The following is a 19,502-nucleotide window of genomic DNA, read 5'->3' on the forward strand; positions in this document are numbered from 1 at the left end:
AAAATGTGCCACATTTTCCTTATCCATTCTTGGGTCGAGGGGCATTTAGGTTGTTTCCAGGTTCTGGCTATGACAAACAAAGCTGCTCTGAATATCGTTGAGCACATGTCCTTGTGGCATGATTGAGCATCCTTTGGATAGATACCCAAAAGTGGTATTACTGGGTCTTGAGGAAGGTTGTTTCCTAATTTTCTGAGAAATCACCACACTGACATCCAAAGGGGTTGTACCAGTTTGCATTCCCACCAGCAATGCAGAAATGGTCCCTTTTCCCCACAACCTCTCCAGCATAAGTTGTCATCAGTGTTTTGGATTTGGGCCATTTTTACAGGCGTAAGATAGAATCTCAGAGTTGTTTTGATTTGCATTTCTCTGATGACTAAGGATGTTGAACATTTCCTTAAGTGTCTTTCAGCCATTTTAGATTCCTCTGTTGAGAGTTCTCTGTTTAGGTCTGTACTCCATTTTTTTTTATTAGATTATGTGTTCTTTTGGTGTCCAATTTTCTTGAGTTTTTTGTATAATTTGGAGATCAGACCTCTGTCTGATGTGGGGTTAGTGAAGATCTTTTCCCATTCTGTAGGCTGTCTTTTTGTTTTGTTGACCGTGTCCTTTGCTTTACAGAAGCTTTTTAGTTTCAGGAGGTCCTATTTATTAATTGTTTCTCTCAGTGTCTTTGCTGCCAGGGTTATATTTAGGAAGCGGTTCCCTGTGCCAGTGTGTTCAAGTATACTTCCCACCAAAAATGTTTTTTTGAGATTAAGAACTGTAGGGAAGAAGTTATCTGGGATAGTATAGTCCATTGGTCCCGGTGTGCTATTAGAATCACTCTGGGACCCAGAACTCAGTAGTTTTAAATGGTTGCCCAGTTATCAGCTAGGATTGAGAACTCCTCAGACTAACCCATTTAGAGTGTGGACCAGGTACCTCAGCTTCATCATGTGTCATCTAGAAGAGGTGAGAACTTCAGGTGTCACTCAGACCAGCTCTGATTTATAGAGCCTGCATTTTAACAAGGAACCAAGTGGCCTGTCTTTACATTAAAGTAAAAGGCACCACTGGGAATAATACTATAGGTTTCCTCCATTGCCAGAAGAGAATCAGTTTGCTAAGCCAGTGTCCAGATCATCCTGTTCTTGCCTAGCCCTAGAGAGAAGGTTTTTCTGCACTAAGACTGTGTTTAACATATAATGGAAAGAACATTTACAGTTCTGACTATGGTTCAACCGTAAGTAGCTGTTTGCTTCTCAGTTAACTTCTCTGAATCTCACTGTCATCATTTGATAGTGACATAAGACCAGTCATGACTTAAAGTATATGAATTGTATAGCACCTTGTCTGTGTGTAAAAGTTATGGTCCCTCTTGCCTCTCCTTCAGCCTTTTACTGGCAAATATGTATAGTAGTCCTGTTTCTCAGAAGGGCCCCTTCTTAAATCGTAGTATCATCTCTTTAGATTCCTCTCCACTTAACCTGTCTCTCAGATATCTCAGATATTTAACTGTACACACAGAGGTTTTCCCTACAAAACACCTTCTACCAAATGTTTATTATTGCCAAGAAGGGTCATAAGAGGAGGAACTGCAGGAGCTGACTAGTTGAGTGGACTTAGGATTCAAGTGTTTTGAAGAAGAGAACTGATGAAGACAGTTTTGTGAATTCCGGGTAGCTGATCACATGTTTAAGAAAAGGGAGTTTGTGGGTTTTAGATTTTGATCTTGAGAGAAAAAGAATTACCTGGCAGGGAAGGTACCGTGACCGTGAAGATGATTGCATTTTGGATGAAATTCATTACATTTCCAATGTGTTGACCCCTGCAAATTCACAAAATTGAGGAAACTTGTCTGTAATTTGTGAATGAAGAAATTGCATATACATACCCCCATTCACCCGAATCAAGCTCTCAGGTGCTTTTATTTGAAGTTTATCATGCTGGCCTGGAAAGATGGCTCAGCAGTTATGAGTGCTCACTCTTGTAGATGACCTGGGTCTGTCTCTCAGCATTCATTTGGTGGCTTATAGCTGTCCCATCCTTAAACAGTTCCAGAGGATCCAGCTGTTTCTTCTAGCTTCCATGGGTACCAGACACGCCCATGTAGTGCATTTACATACATTCAGGCAAAACACTCAAATAAGATTTAGCATGATAATTATCAACTGACCAGTGAGTGTTGCCTTCTTCCTGAACAAGGAATCAGCACAATGAGAGGAAGTTCAGGGAATTGTTTTAGGGACCCTAGGACAGATAGCAGGGAGTTGGCATTGGAAGTGACACAGGAGTAGGAAATAGGAAAGTCCCATTTGTATTTAGTCATGCAGATCTTAAGGACCAAGAGGAAAGGTAGGATTTCTAGCTCAAATCTCACAGTACCAGTGACTGTAAGCTTCTCTCTGTAAGGTAGGCTGACCTGCAGGTGCTTCTCTACGATATGCTGACTCTTAACATCTGTGTACAGTATAAGTATAATTACATACATGTTATAGATAAAAAACCAGATGCCTAGAAGGGTTGTCCTAAGTCACCGTGCCAATAGGCGGTAGAGCTGGTTTGACATGTTGAATAGCAGTGTGAGTCAAGAAACAACTGTAAAAGCTAAATTGAAACAGTCAGTATGTACCAATTAAGGGGAAAAATGATGGTTTTGTCTATATTGATTTTTGGATAGAACTGTTAATTTAAATATATCATAATATTCAACATGTTAGCGTGTCTCAGAGAGACTTTTTGAATATTACAGAATGATCATTTGGGATGTTTCTTTTGTGCTCTAAAGCTAATTAAGAGGGTTTTTGTTGTTGTTGTTGTTGTTGTTGTTGTTGTTTTAAGTGCCAAAGCTTGTGAAACCTTGGTTGGGCTCAGTGAAGCGCCAGTTTGAACTGAGTATCACAACACACTAATTTGTTAATGGTTATCATTTGGCATATTTAGTCACAATAAGCATTGTAATCATGGCTGCTGTTCCACTCAAATCCAGATGCAGATGATTATCAATTATTGCACAAAACAAATTTCATCTTCTTAGAGAGTTCTAAGTTCCAGCTGGAAGAACCCCAAGTTTGTAGTTAGAAAACTTGGGTTCCAGGCCATTTTGTTATTTACTGCCTATGAGCCCTTGGGCATGTCATTTAACCCCAACCAGTCTGAACTGAGATTTCCCTGATCAACGTGAAGGAAACATAGTTGTTCCTCGGTGTCTGCAGGGATTGGTGTCAGGATCCACTCAGTCACCCAAATCTGCTCACCTGTCTAACATAAATGAAGTGGGTTTTTTTTTCAGTAACGCATATGCATATACCTGCATACTTTAAAAAAATCTCTTTATAAATTTACAAATCCAGTGTCAGTGCTGTGTAAATAATTGTTATTCTGTGTTGTTTAGGGAGTGTTGACAAGAAAAAAAGTGTATGCTGTGTTCAATACAGAAAGTTCCCTCTGCCGCTCCCTGAATGTTTTCATTTGTGGTCAGATGAATCCACAGATGCAGAAGTTAAGGGTATGGGGCAGGGTTAGGGGGGGAGCTTAATGTGACCTGTTCACCAGGACTGTTTCCAGTAAGATGTTTCACAGCAAGCCCTTCCTCTTTGCAACTCTGTAACCACAGGAAAGGCACCATAAGCCTGTTTTGGCTTTCCTATGTGTGTTGTTTGAATAGGTGCAGGTAAGGAGGGCACACACCAGGAATCTCAACCTGTACTGGTCAGACCTGCCCTCCCACCCCTTTGGGGTGTGGAAGTATTTTATATATAGCTGAAGCATTGTTTCTCATTATCTTTGTTGTTTTCTGGCAAGGTTGCCCCATTAAGGAACAGGGACTATGCAGGTCATTTTGCATATAATAATACGTTAATCCTTAATACAAGTAGATGGTGATATTATTTAAAAGGTGAAGAATTTGAGGCTGAGAGGCTGATCACAGATAGTTGTGATACAACTATGGTTCTCTCCTCTTGTAACTCTCTTGCACAAATTATGACATGTCAGACTAAGGTGTGGTTCTATTATGCCATGTACAAACCGTTGGTGTAAAGGAATGTAATGACTACTAAATTACATTCTGTGTGAGTGTATACACATCCATGAATGCGCAAACATGCTTTCCAGTTGTGTCCATGTATACACATGTCCCTGTGTGTGTGCAGGCATGTAGGTTGAAGTCAAAGGTTGCATTAGATGTTGTTGTTGATCACTTTCCACCTTAGTTTTTAAGATAAGATCTTACTAGACCTAAACTTTGATGATTTGGCTGGCTGGCTGGCCAGTGAGCTTCAGGGATTCTCCTGTCTCTGTCTCCTCAGCCCTGAAGTTATGGATGTGTGCTGCTCTCAGCTTTTATGTGGGTGGTAGAATTCAAGTCCTCATGCTTTGTACAGCAGGCACCTTACCAACCAAGCCACCTCCTTAGCCTCCAAGAAATTATATTCTTCATTGACACATACTTAGCATTAAAGAAGGGGAGAATGGCACGACAGTTACTGTTACTGTTAATTCTTCACCCTGATTATACTTCTTTTTAATCTTGTGGTAAAATGACATTATGTAGAAAGCAGTGTGGTGTGTACTGAGCATATTGTCTGTTGCCGTAAAAAGTGCTTTTGTGATTATTTGAGTTACCAGTTGAACTAGCTGCTTTTCCAAGGGATGCCATTTTTAGTTGAAAGAACAACCCATAGACCATGAGTACTGAGGCTTGGGGACATGGCAGACATTTTATTAAAAGAGGATGCTTGTTATTTGAGGGAAAATAGTGACAGTATTTTGAGTTTTCAAGGAAACATTAAAATTTTGGAAAATTGTTGGGTGATGGTGGTGCACACCTTAAATCCCAGCACTCAGGAAGCAGAGGTAGGCAGATAGATCTCAGTGAGTTCTAGGACAGCCTGGTCTACAGAGTGAGTTCCAGGACACCCAGAACTGTAACATAGAGAAAGCCTGCCTTGAAAAACAAACAAACAAAAAAAAACCCTACAATAAGTTTTTTTATTTTATTTTTTGAGACAGGGTTTCTCTGTGTTGCTCCGGGTGGCCTCGAACTCACAGAGATCTGCCTGCCTCTGCCTCCCGAGTGCTGGGATTAAAGGTGTGCGCCACCACCGCCCGGCCGTTATTGTAGGGTTTTTTTTTTTTTGTTTTGTTTTATGTATGTGGGTGTTTTGTCTGCATGTATGTCTGTGCACCATGTGCAGGCAATGCCTTTGGAAGCCAGAAGAGGTTGTTGGAACACTTGTAGCTAGAGTATCAGTTGTGAGCTGCCATCAAAGCTACATTCTCTGGAAGAAGAGCTGGTACTCTTAATTGATGAGCCATCTCTCCAGCCTCAAGATTAACTTCTTAAAGTGGGAAATTTGTTGGCATATAGCAGATTCTCGGTGTCAAGCACTAGCAGTGCTTCCATATCACCTGACATTTTCCATGACCCAGTGGAAATCTGACCCTCTATTTCTCTTTAGCAACCACCAGTCCATTTTCTGTTTCTAGGATATTGACTCTGTTTTTTATATCTCATGCCTTTTTGTGTCTGACTTTCTCCAGCAATGAATGAGAAGCTGCTAGATGGCCCACATGGGTGTGCCTAATAACGGCCCTTGTTTATAGAAGTCACACTTTATTTATCACTGATGTGCTGGTTACAGTTGCAAGAAGTGCTGGGGAGCAGTGTGTCCAGAATTTGCTTGGGTACCTGGTCTATGGTTTATGGTACTTGGAAGTGAAATGGCTGGGTCATGTGATAGGTCTTCATTTAACTTCCCAAGGAACTGGCAAACTGTCTTCCCTAACAGCTGATTTTTTTTTTTTACATCCCTACCTGGAATCAAGGGTTTATCAATTTGTTATTAATGAAGAAAACTAAGGTGGGGAAGGTAAAGAGAACAATGTATATGTAGCCTTTTGAGTTTATTAGAGCTCTGTATTTCAGATTTTGTCTGATGGACTTATTAAATATTTATTTGCCATCACTTCAGCACTAAGAATGAAATTTAGCTTAGGGAAATGTATCTAATCCACTTAAGTGCTGTGCAGACTAAGAAGTGAAGGAAGGGAAATATAAATAGCCTATGAAGTTCCTTGAGGGCAAAGGAACTACTTATCTGTACACCTCAGCATTTAATAAAGTGATTAGCATGCCAGGGGATGTTTTGGGGGCTCCCAAGACATCCCAGGCCTGGTGATTTGCTAGGACTTAACAGCATTGAGTGCAGTAATATAACAAGAGGGTGTAGTGAATGAACCACTAAAGGAAAGGGTTAGGCTTCCTTTCTCACATCAGAACAGACTTTGTCACAGTAAGTTGTGACAAATGTGTCTACCAAGGAAGCTTAGCAGAGACTTGAGTGCTGAGGTGGATATGCTGGGGCTCTTCATAGGAGCCATTATGACTGGTTCTGAACTAGAACTCTGCCCAGATCTAAGTTCTTAGACATCAAGCTCCTTCGAAGGGTAACAGTGGGGCTTGCTGTGTCCTTCTGTACATAGATGCATTTCTAGGCTTTGTGAAGAAAAAGAAGTAACAGAGTAGAGAACTGGCAGACACTGGAGCATTAAATAGACCTGGATATGTAATACTGTGGAGAAAATTTATCGTCTTTTCTGAGTTCGTTTCCTTACTATAGAATGATGTATCACAGAGTTTTAGTGAGGGAATATATTGAGACATTAAATACAAAGTTTATCTTGTACTAGTCAGTAACTTTTAATATTTTACTCATTTCACATGTAGCAGTCTGGGTCTAATCAGGAGAGAGAGACTGCTGGAATTTGGACAGGATTGGCTTATGTTAATAAAGGTAAACTCCTCACCAAGGCCAGCTGGCCTAGGTCTGAAAAAACATGGGATAAATCCGGACTAGCTGAACATAGCGGACAATGAGGAATACTGAGAATTCAAGAACAATTGCAGTGGGTTTTTGATCCTACTGCACGTACTGGCTTTGTGGGAGCCTAGGCAGTTTGGATGCTCACCTTACGAGACCTGGATAGAGGTGGGCAGTCCTTGGGCTTCCCACAGGTCAGGGAACCCTGATTGCTCTTCGAGCAGATGAGGGAGGGGGAATTGATCGGGGGAGGGGGAGGGAAATGGGAAGCGGTTGTGGGGACGAGGCAGAAATCCTTAATAAATAAATAAATTTAATAAAAAAAAAAAAATAAAGGTAAACTCGAAAGAATGGGACACATAGTAGTAGTTATAATATGCTATTATGATTGATACATGATAAAACATAAATTAGTGTAACTTTTATATGATAGCATCCACTTATGAAGTAGGACACCTAAAGAGCTGGCTCCTCCAATGGTTTCCCCACTTTTCACCTCTCCAGACCAGATCTGGACTTTGTTGGAGAGGGCATGGCCATAATTCTGGATTACAGAGAACAAAGTCTCATACTGAATTGCCAGTTTACCCTCCAGGATCCTGGAGAATTCAAGGGGAGCTGAATTCCCAGAGGTCTTTCTGCTGTGTAACAGCTTGCAGAGGGCTCCTGGGGAAGCTTCCAGCTGTTGGCTGCCCTGTGTCACAGGAGCTGGAAGGAAGGAGAACTGCTTTTCCTATAGGAACAGCTAGGACCTGGAAGCAAGACCTTTTCCTCCTAAAGTGTCTCCGCTGTGCCCTCTACTGACAAAGTTCCACATCATGCATGCTAGAAAAGCAAAATTAAAGAGCCCAGGCGAAAAGGCAGTTTGGAGATAGACATCTTTGCAGATGCACACCTATCATTAAAACTGAAGACGATGGTAAATGGGTGGGATCCCAAGGAACCTTTAAAAAAATGCAAAGAAGGTGGATCCTTATGTGCTTGTAGAGAGGTGTTCTCAGGGTGGAACCAAGACCTAGACATGAGGTAAGGACCTTAGAACCATCAGAGTAAACTTAGGGTGAATCTTTATGACCCTTGATTTTACCATGGATTCTTGGGCACAACACTAAAAGCACAGAATAAAGAAGAAACCGTTTGACTTTATGAAAATTAAAAATTTTAGCTGGATGTAGTATCTCCTGCCTGTAATGTCAGTACTTAGGAGGCTGAAGCAGAATTGTCACATTTTAGGTCAGCAGGGCTACATAGCAAGATTCTATCTTAAAAAGCAAACTAAAAATGCAGAGATTTAAACTCTGATGTGTCAATGGACACTAATAATGGAATAAAGGGCAACTTACTGGTGAAAAAATATTTGGAGCCTGGTAGTGGAGGCAGAGGCAGGCAGATCTCTCAGTTTGAGGCCAGATTGGCCTACAGGGCAAATTCCAGGATAGGCAGGTAAACTCAAGAGAAGTCCTGTAAAAGAGGAGGAGGAGAAAACTATATTGGTATCTAAACACAAGATGAGCAATAGCATCTAGTAACAAAATAATCTTCAGCAGCCCAGTTAAGCAAAATAATTTAATATACTGTCAGGATAGTTCTGTAAACATATCTAAATGACCAGTAATGACACGGAAAGATGCTCAGGTCACTAATCATAAGAAAAAGAAAGTTAAAGCAATCATTAGATGCTGTTTCACACCCACAGGATAACTATTAATAAAGAAAAAAGAGGACAAAATAAGCAAGTGTCTGTAAGGATGGGGAGAAATTAGAGTCCTTCTGTATTACTGCTGATAGGAATGGAAGGTGGATGGCACGGGTGCTAGACATGGTGGTAACTCAAAGTTTAGAGTCACCACTCCGGAGTGTAAACCCAGCTGAGCGGGAGGCAGGTAGTGAGTGGGTGCTTGTCCTTCTAGATGCTTCGCAGCTTTACTACAGTGGTCAAAGGTAGAAGCATCACTATTTCTTATCAAGTTTTTAACATCTTCTATGAAACTGAGTGGTCATTTGGCACGATTTCTGAGGAACTGGTGTTAGAAGGTGCTAAGAGAAAAGTTAGTTGACTGAAGACCTGGTAAGTAAGCTGTGGAGTGCACATTCACTTGTCATGTAATTTCTCCTCTGAGTCATTGATCAGCTGTAGAAACTGCAACAAGGGAGTCCTTCTTTTGAGCATCTCTGTGCCAGGTAAACTTGTCCTGTGTTACCTGACCATCACTGCTGTGTGTGGTAGGCATTCTCTCTTACGTAGTCGAGAAACTGAGGTGTGCTTCCTTGCTAGCATCACGCAGTTAGAAAGCAATATATCCAGTATTTGAAAACGTATCTTTCTGACTCCCAAAGCCCACACCTTCCCTGCTGCATGGAAGCAGGACTTGGATGTGAGGTCAGTGGTCAATATGATTTGAGAACAGAGAATTCTAATTTCCCTAGCAGGGCCTTTTACTTGATACCCGATTCTTTGAAAGGTAAAATAGAGAACATCTCTCAACCTCTTAGCCTACTCATCTCTAAAAGAAAGGGGTTGATTTATGTTTTAGATCTCATGGCTTATTGAAGAGATGGGCTCTGAGGAGCTAATACAGTCTCCTTTCAGGTTTGATATGAGATGTGTTCAACCAGGTGTTTCTAATTAAAGCGAACAAATAGTGAAATCATCAAGGTCAGGGTGTGTGTGAGTGTGACTAAGAACTGTCATCCATTGTGACCAGTAGGTGCAGTGAGCTGTATTTTGTAATGGCAAGAAGGTTTATGTAATGGCTTTAGCAGTCAGCAATTGAACCTTGAACTGGAAGCATGCTAGACCTACCAGATCTACACCCCTCAGAGCCTTCACCTTATCTCTAAGTACTTTGAACCCTGTGGTTTGGGAACAGAGTGATACCATGATTGCTTAGCAGCCTCACTTCTATTAGAGGTGTTTGCTGCGGGGATTCATATGCAGCTTACGCTCATGTTCAGTGCCTCTGGTATTTACTTCATTCTCTGTTTAAACTAGAGCCAATACTTGAAAAGAAGCAACTTGCAGTGAGCAAAGTAATGAAATGACTGGAGGAATTGCCCCTAGTACGTGTGGCATAAATCATTTCTACTTCCATTGTTCCAAATATATGCAAGGCAATGATTTCAATTCAAACATATGACTGGTGGAGAAGAGGCCAGTTCCTACCTTCTTTTGTTTCCTTTCTTCTCCTAAGGCACAAATTTTGTTTTATTCTTACTATCCTTCCTCTTCCATTTTGTGAAATTGGTTTGATTTTGTTAGATACAAAAATAAAAAGTAGTGGTGGTGTTAAACTGGGTCCATTTGTGTCTCTTCTAAGTTTTGGCACCAGATGTCTTGGGGAGGGGGCAGTAAGCAAACTGCTGACATGACCACTCCATTATTAGGGAAGATTTTGTTGTAGATATGAGAGGGAGGGGGAAAAAACAGACAGAGGCATTTGGAAGAGTCCAGAACAGAGTGTAAGGGAATCAGACTGGACATGGCCAGTGCTTGGAAAGTGGGAGAGCAGAAGAGAATAGTGGATATAGCAAGAGTTAGAGAATAAGAGAGAGTGAGTGCAGGATATAGAGAATAGGTGATCATAAGGAGTGTGAGTCGCTGGGGTGAGGGATGGACCAGGACACCCTAAGGGGGGGTTGAGATGGGTAACAAGTACTTGTAGCTAGGGACTAAGAGAGCCTGCGGGTGGAATGGGCTTTGTTATGCAGCCACAGGTCTATGTCAGTGGAGCCATGCACCCCTTCTAGCAGTAAGGGAAGAACCAGTTTCACAAGTTCCTGAGGAATGCTGGGTTTTCCCTAACCACTAGAAGAAATCTTCTGGTAGTTCAGTGTGTGCTCATTTATTGATGTCTGGACAACTTGAGACCTAACAGGGGTTTAGCTTTTGAACATTTTTCACTGATTAGTTTATCTTATTGTATATTTATTGTTTCTGCCTCTGTTCCCACCCAGCCTTCATCAGTGATCCTGACCAGGATGACATGCTTTCATGATAATCTTTAGATTGGTAAAGCATGACCTGTTAAGTACATAAGGCAGGAGGATGTGCAGTGTGGTGTCCCCCTTGGCTCCTGGGAGACTTAGCTTTAGTGCTGTATGGACTGCTGCTTGGGGGTCTGTTTCACAATTGTAGTTGTGAACCAGAAGCAGGACCTTTGAAGCTCAGCATTGGTAAGTGCTCTTAGCACTCCTTAGTTGTATTTAAAGTTGCTTTATTGGTTCTTCCCATGCAGTATTTGTGGCAAGGTGTTTTTGTACGCTAATACCGATAATTTTCAGAAAGTAGGGTGGGTTTTTTTCCCCCAGATTAAATCGTGTATACACTGTTCTGCCTGCAGGCCAGAAGAGGGCACCAGATCTCATTATAGATGGCTGTGAGCCACCATGTGGTTGCTGGGAATTGAACTCCTGACCTCTGGAAGAGCAACCAGTGCTCTTAACCTCTGAGCCATCTCTCGAGCCCTAGAAAGCAGTTTTTAAAAAGTGTCTTTAAAAACCGTTGTCTCAAGAACAAGAGTGTGGTAGAACACTTGCTTGGCATGCATGGAGCCTTGGGCTGGGTCCCTCATCTTTGGGACAAAGGCAGAAACTGATCAGTACTCAAACAAACAAAACCCAACCATACTGCTGCCTATTCGGCATGCACCAGTCTGTCAGTTTTATTTGGGGTTTTGTCCTAAATAAGAAACTAGGGATACTAGGCTGTTGTGCCTCTCCCTCATTCAAAAAGAACCCCATGGTTCTAAATAGCTTTATCCACACTAGATGTGATCATCAGGACTGTACTGTCAATAGCAAGGACACTGGTGCCTTGATGGTCAGATAACCATTGCTGGTTCATCCTTGCTCCACAAAGGAAGGTTCTTCTGCTTGAGTGGATCTTTCAAACACAGGTGTGTCAGCAAAGATGGAAAAGCAGGTGGCATTTGTCTTGCTGTGTCACTCCTCGGTGTCCACTGGCACACTCTGCATCTATTATGGTTTTGCTTACTTATGGACCTTTTGTTGCTTTTTCACATGTTCACACAGGTTTAGTCGCTGACCTCAGTAGCTAATGAGCATTTCTGTGGTAGTGATTATACACACTGCTTAAAACTCAACATTGGGTCAGCAAGGTATCTTAAGTGAGTAAAGTGCATGCCATGCAAGCCAAATTATATGAGCTTAGATCATTCTTAGAGATTTGCCTTTATTTTTAAATGTGCACATAGGTTGTTGAAATCTCATAAATGATAGATTGAAGTTCCTCCTAGGTTTTCACTGTGACTGACAGTCTGCACACATGCTTCCTGAGCACATGGACTAGTGATTCTCCAGAGTAGAGAGAATGATGGGTTTCCACTAGGTGATTTTGTTCCACTGATTGCCAGTGCCCTACATACTTATTTTCTACCCCAGGTATGACAAGCCCTGCTTGTGCATCTTGACGATTATAATAGTTCCATTTTATTTTGCTGATCTCATGAATGAGAAGTGGTGTCTCAACTTCAGAAGGATGCCTACAGGCTGTGCAAGACTGCACTTAGGTTTCCTGGCCACCCAGACCTAAATAATCACACAGAAACTATATTAATACAATACTACATGTCCAACAACCTAGGCATATTCCTACCTAGCTCTTATATCTTAAATTAACCCATTTTTATTAATCTGTGCATCGCCAGGAGGCTGCGGCTTCCAGGAAAGGTTCTGGCGTCTTTCTCCTTCAGCAATGACATCGTGTCTCTTTGACTCTGCCGACTCTGTATATCTCTGTTTGGATTTCCTGCCTGGCTTTACTCTGCTAAGCCATTGGCCAAAACATCTCTGTTTATCAACCAATAAAAAGCAGCACATGTACAGAAGGACATCCTATATCAGCTGTGTGGCTAGTAAACACAGTATAACCAAGAGGAATTTCAGTATTCATCAGCAAGAAAGTCAGATGGAAATACCTGTTGGCATTTATAAGGATACTGTACTAGAGCAGCATTCAGAATGAGTGGAACGTAATGGTATGCATTAGTGGAAATGAAGCTCACAGCATTGAGCAAGTTGCTATAAAACACATACTGCAAGATCCATATTTAGAAAATCCAAAGTCATGCGAAGTTAGTGCAGAGAGATAGGAGTCTACCTAGTAAAACTGAAAAGGAAAGCCGTGCTTTTTCATTTAGTTCAGACCAGTCTGAGACTTGGCTCTCCAAGTCCCAGAATAGTTCCCAGTAAGTAGCCTTAGCCTTGTTGTACAACAGGCAGTGATGTTTTCAGTCTTCACTTCTAGTGTTTTTGATGATACTGACTTCTAGGACCACGATATCTCTCTCTCTCTCTCTCTCTCTCTCTCTCTCTCTCTCTCTCACACACACACAGTTTCTATATTGTTGGTTTCTAGGATGTCAGAACACAGGATGTATGTTGGGAGAATGGGTCCTTGTTAGCAAGTGCTTGGACTTTTGATTACTTTCTTTTTTAATTTCAATAGCTTTTTAAAATTTATTTTGCATGCTGACTGCAGTTTTCCCTTCCTCCTATCCCCCCCCCCATTCCTCCTCCTCCCCTGTGATGCCCTCCTCCTCGCTTCCCATATGCTCCCCTCCCCGTCCACTACTCCTAACTCCATTCAGAAAGGGGCAGGCCTTTCATGGGCTTGAACAAAGCATGGCATATTGAGTTGAGGTAGAAACAAGCTCCTCCCCTTGCTAGCATGGGGAGCAGGTTCCAAAAAGCCAGCTAAGTGCCAGGGATGGGTCCCGATCTCACTACGAGGAGCCTTACAAAGAGACCAAGTTTGCAAGTTTGCAACTTTGACTACTTTCTTAATCATATAATCTCTCTGAGAAAATGTTGAAATTTTTATAATTAAAGGGTAATATGGAATGGTCCTTGAGATGAGAACCTGCAGAATGAATAGAACAGGACTCTTGGAGTACTGGGTTCTATAGGCTAAGGTCAGCAGTTCTCCAAAGATAGGAAATAGACCCTGACACATTCCTGTATCATCTCCTCTTTGCTTTGTCCTCTTCCCCATTTTCCCATCCTGGAGTATACTGTGGGAACTGCTCATGATCTGAGTTTTTTTCTTCGTCATCATCACTGTTAGGGAATAGTAGTGAGATAAATGTGCAGAATCTAGGACAAGGATAGTACATGTGGATTTCAGGAGCCACGTTCTCTATCTTCTCCTGTCTTGTTTTCTCCTGCCCTACCCTGCCGTATCTGTTATATGTCTCTCCTATAATTTCTAGTGTGAAAGAGAGCCAACATTGTCTTTTTTAACTATTATTGTTTTCATTTTTATTATGTTTTTAATTTAAAAAATGTATGTTAGTATATACACGTACATATATTTTGTACGTACATACAAATACATGCCACGAGGACAACTTTTGGGAGTCAGTTCTTGCCTCTTATGCTGTGGGTCCGAGAGACTGAACTCAGGTCCTCAGCCTTGGTGACAGACTCCCTTACCAACTGAGCCGTCTGGCTGGCCCTCTAACTAATTTTATTTTAAAGTAAGAGATTGACTGAGGTGTTTTTTCACTGAGCTGTACATCTGTCACTAGTACCCGATTCTGAGCAGTTTCATCACCACAAATAAAACCTGCTAGTGGTTACTGCTCATTTTACCCTGTTGCCTCTGAAGCCACTCATCTATTCTGTCACCATGGATTTGTCAGGTTTGGACATTTCCTGTAAATAGAAGGCTGACACTTGTGGCCATTTTTTTCTCTGGTCTTTTTTTTTTTTTTTTTTTTTTCTTACTGTGTTGTTTTCAAGATTCATCCACACATAGCATCCCATTTCTTTAATTTTTCTGTTGGTCACTCTCTGGGTGCTCTGAAATTAGGCTGCTCTGGACACTTATGTGTTCTGATTGGATGTGTGTTTTTGTTTCTTTGGCTGTATTCCCTGTTGTGGAATTTCTGAGTCCTGCAGTAACAGTGTGCTCAACTTTATCTATCTATCTATCTATCTATCTATCTATCTATCTATCTATCTACCTACCTACCTATCTATCTATCTATTTTTTGAGACAGGGTTTCTCTCTGGCTTTGGAGCCTGTCCTGGAACTAGTTCTTGTAGACCAGGCTGGCACCGAACTCAGAGAAATCCGCCCTCCTCTGCCTCCCAAGTGCTGGGATTAAAGATGTGTGCCACCACTGCCCGACTTATTTTATTTTATTTTTTCATCATGTGTGTCTGTTTGTCTGTCTGTCTGTCTATCTGTCTTTCCGTCCTACAGGTGATACACAGGCATCATCAAAGCCTGAGTTGTAGGCAGTTATGAGCCTTCTGACTTGGGTGCTGGGCATGAAACTCAGGTCCTCTGGAAGAACAGTCTATGTTCTTAACCACAGAGTCATACTCCTTGTGTTTTACCTTTTGGGGGACGACTTGGATGTTCATAAAGTGATTTACCACTTTTCTATTTTCACCAGTTGTGTACAGAATCTTGATTTTTCCATCCTCAATACTTGGTGTTTTCAAGACTTTTGATTTTAACTACCTCACTGTGTGTTGTCTGTGTGGTTGGACTGTAGCAGTGGCTCATGAGACTGAGTCTCCTTGCTTGCCCTTTTCTTACCTGCATCTGCATAGCTTTAGGAGAAGTGACCATTCAAACCCTAATTTCATTTTAAAGTTATTTTTTCTTCGATTACTGAGTTGTAAGAGTGCTTTCTATGCTTTGGACACTTTTCCTTTATCAAATGTGGTTCGCAAATGGTCTCCATTATGTAGATTGCTCCCCCCCCCCCCCCCCCCCCCCCCCCCCCGGTGTCCTTTGAAGGACAAAAGTTGTAAATCTTAATGGTGTTTAGTTGACCTCACTTTCTGGTCTTCAGTGCTCTTGGTGTTGTAATGGAGAAAGTGCTGCTTATCCAGAGGTACTGAAGGTTTCCTTTTTAAGTTTCAATTTTAGGTCAGTCTGTCTGGAGTTAATTTGCTACATAGCACAGGGCCTTAATCCTTTTACATGTGGCTATTCAATTGTCTCATATTTTTTCTTAAAAAGACTATTCTTTCTACCTTTGGCTTTTTTGGCATCTTTTTAAAACATTAATTGGTCATAATTGTGAGGCTTTAAAAAAATCTGTTCATTTCTCAGTTGTACTTTATTGACCTGCATATCTAGTCCTCACCTCATCCAAAGGCTTTTATTTAAATAAATTTAAAAGGGCTGGGGACATAGCTCAGTGGTAGAGTGCTTGTCTAGTACATGTAAGACTCTGGGTTAACTTCCCAGCAGCACACACATGCACACGTAGGAATGGTTGTGGGGGAGGATAGTTCATCTTTATGTAGAAACAGACATGCCAGTGTCACACTGTCCTGATTGTTGTAGCTTTGTAGTGAATTTGGAAATCCTATTCTTCAACTCTTTTCTTCTCAAGATTTTTTGTTTTTGATATCCATAATTTTTAAAGGCAGTTAGTTATCTCTTATAACAACTAGTGGTTTTTATTTTGATTTGAGACTACAAATATTTAAATGACCAACGGAAATTTAGGTAGAGAAAATAGCTTAGATTAGAATTTCTAGCTTATATAAATCCAATTCCATTTATTTGCTTAAATATTGTTTTAGGTGTCTACCATGTATTAGTCATTGTGCTAAATCTTGGGAGGGAACAGAGCATAGTGGACAAGATACAATGTCTCTGTAAACTTAAATTGACTCTTTGATATTTTGAAGTGAGTGCTTACTTTGACTGTATATGCATACATATTCATGCTTTTAAATGTAATTACATCTTTGATGTAGCTACCATTAAGTGGAAAAATTATTCTCTTCCCATGAAGCCCCATCAGTATGAATGAAAGTCCAGGTGCCTGGAAGAGGATGGGGTTCTTTAAGTAGCTGCAAGTTCTTTGTAGATTCTTTAGAAGCTTCTTTAGAAGCTACAAAGAATGTATATGCTGCCATTACTCCTTTGTGTATACAATGCCTCCTCCTAAAGTTTACTGGGATACAAGGACATCGTTTTATTCAAGTTTCTTATGTCTTCAGTCATTTAACATTAATTTGGGATTTTTAGTAGTCAGTGTCTGTTGCCTGAGTGATCATGTGGGTCCTCTGAGGCATAAGTGGATGTTCAGGCAGTGTGTTGTGGGACTGAATTAGTTGCAATAGCTTCTGTTAGCTAGCATCTCTGTCCTCATGGATCTTGATTGGTGTGAAGATGAGACACACTAAATATGATGACTTTTTTAAAGAAGGAAATTAAAATAATAACATGGAAAGTTAACTGTGCAAAGAATTTAAGTGATACTACTATGTATGCACACTAGGAGTCCCTTCAGTCCACAGATGATTGAGTGGTAGGGAAGTCTTAAAGAGAAGTAGAATTTCATCTGTGTTTAAAAGAACTGATAGAAATAAACTGAAACCTTCTAGGTTAGAAAACATTTCGGTAGGGTCAGTACACTTGGAAATGTGTGGAATTCTGGTTCTCCTAGTGGAGAACTTCTGGGTCTGCTCAAACTCCAAGGGTGAATGAAGTTAAGGAATTATTCTCCCTGCGTCTCAGTAATACTCTGCTTGAGGTTCACTGTGAAAGAAAACATTTTACTTGCATAAAGAGGAAAGTAGGTTTTGTCTGTAGTGTGTTTGTGTTTGTGGCATTGTAGAACTTAGCTGGGGAGTGTGTATAGTAGGCAGGTAGAATACTGAAATGGCAAATTTGGGAAATTGGGCAGAAATTCATTTTTGATTGGTTTGGATGATTTTGATTCTTAATGTTTTCTTTTAAAGTTTGATTATTATTTTTCTCTTTGTCTTAGAACGAGCCACTGACCCCTGGTTATCATGGATTCCCAGCACGGGACAGTCAGGTGGGTGCCTGTTTTGTCTAACTCTTTTATGTGTGTTCTGAAAAGCTGCATTAAGAGAAAAATGGTATCTTTTTTTCTGAAATTACTTATTTTGGAAGGTAATACAGTTTGTTTTGCCAATGAATTTGCTTTTAGAGATTATGAATTAAGTTCATTTCTTAATCTTAAAGGTATTGTAATCATGTTATTTAAATTATGGATCTCATAGGAGGAACGGTCTTTTAGTGGTAATATCTCTGATGCTTTTTTATCTCTAGGCTGTGTAATTTTTTAGCCTGGTTTTCTTTATACCTCCTAGTTCTTAATATTAGATTTGTCTTTTTATTTTCTATCACTTGGCTTTTGCCTTCCCAGATTACTTAAGTCTTTGCAATAATCTGCAACAGAACAATTCATTCTTCTCCCTGGGGTGTTCTTAGTTGGGTGAGTTTTAATAAGGAAAAGCTTACTTGAGAGAAAGCAGTTTCTGTTGCCTTTGTTGTTGGTTTGTTGGTTCCAACCTCTATTGCAGCCTGGGCTGAAGACAGCTTCAGGACAGCCAGTGTGTAAACCCTGAGCCTCAGGACAGCCAGCTGGTGTGTAAACCCTCAGCCTCAGGAAAGCCAGTGTGTAAACCCTGAGCCTCAGGACAGCCAGCCGGTGTGTAAACCCTCAGCCTCAGGAAAGCCAGTGTGTAAACCCTGAGCCTCAGGACAGCCAGCCGGTGTGTAAACCATCAGCCTTAGGGCAGCTGGTGTGTATAACCCTCAGCCTCAGTACAGCCGGTGTGTACAACCTTCAACCTCAGTACAGCCAGTGTGTAAAGCCCTCATCTTCAGTAAAGCTGATGTGTAAGCCTCAGCCTCAGTACAGCTGGTGTGTAAAACATGCTGTTTCTGGTATTTAAAGATTTGAGCAGACGAGACTGGAAGGCATAAGGTAGGACCCATAAAACTATACCTTAGAAATGTGTGAACTAACTTCATCTTGTCAGTAGGATATTAACATTTTTGTTTTGTTTTCTTTCGTTTTATTTTTCAAGACAGGGTTTCTCTGTAACTTTGGAGCCTGTCTTGGAACTTGCTCTGTAGACCAGGCTGGCCTTGAACTCACAGAGATCTGCCTGTCTCTACCTCCTGAGTGCTGGGATTAAAGGTGTGCACCCCCACTGCCTGGCTAGGATATTGACATTTTAAAGGATATTTGAAAGGGTAATTTCTGATACTTTCAGAGGCTTTATAGGTTGTTTATAGGGCTGTCCATAAAAGCCATCTATGTTACTCTTGTCCACGGGACACATGAAATGGCAGTGCTATTAGTGAAAGATTTGAGTAGTACCCATTCTAGAAGGTGACTCAAGTCTCGTCACCAACTAGGATAATCAACAATTCTCTCCTTGACTGCCTTCTGCATTAAAGAATTTTTGCCTGGTATTTTTACTTTTGCTAGCTTGATGTCAGAGTGCCTTCAGGTAGGAGAGGAAGGACAGAGGAAGATTTGTTCTTCTCAGGGTTCATCTCCCAGTGGGATCTTTACTGTTCAAATAGAATATGGGCTCCTTTCTTGAAAGATACGGTTACTGACCACAAATCTAAAGTGAATGTAGAAGTCAAGTGTGTTTGTTTTTCTTTTTAGTGTAGATCTGCCCTGGAATTTCTATTGACAGTGGTATTTATGACATTTGATAATTCTGATTCTTGGCATACATCAGAAAGAACATGCTGGTGACTAGAAATGAGTCCTTACAGATTCTTACAGGTTGGGCTTAGTGGTTGTAGTGTTAGAAATCGCTGCAGATTTCTGCATGCAGAAATGAAACTGTAGTGTTAGGGGCTGCTTTACACAGAGTGGTTTTTCTCTATATTGTCTTTTGCTTTTTACCCAGGGTGCTAACATA

At 41.0% G+C, this 19,502-nt stretch overlaps 1 protein-coding gene across 22 annotated transcripts in view; it reads left to right on the forward strand.

The window, feature by feature from the left end:
- The window catches only part of Rbfox2 (RNA binding fox-1 homolog 2), a 238,930-nt gene that overhangs the window by 60,743 nt on the left and 158,685 nt on the right, over nt 1-19,502 (forward strand). For all 22 annotated transcript variants that reach the window (XM_041671960.1, XM_041671965.1, XM_041671961.1 and 19 more), the window contains exon 2: nt 17,576-17,626. In XM_041671960.1, the coding sequence (XP_041527894.1) occupies nt 17,576-17,626 (51 nt within the window). The remainder of the gene's footprint in view (nt 1-17,575; nt 17,627-19,502) is intronic.

This window comes from Microtus oregoni, unplaced genomic scaffold (genome assembly GCF_018167655.1).
Source record: "Microtus oregoni isolate MIOR12 unplaced genomic scaffold, Mior012 000022F_ref0000154, whole genome shotgun sequence".
NCBI classification, from domain to species: Eukaryota; Metazoa; Chordata; class Mammalia; order Rodentia; family Cricetidae; genus Microtus; species Microtus oregoni.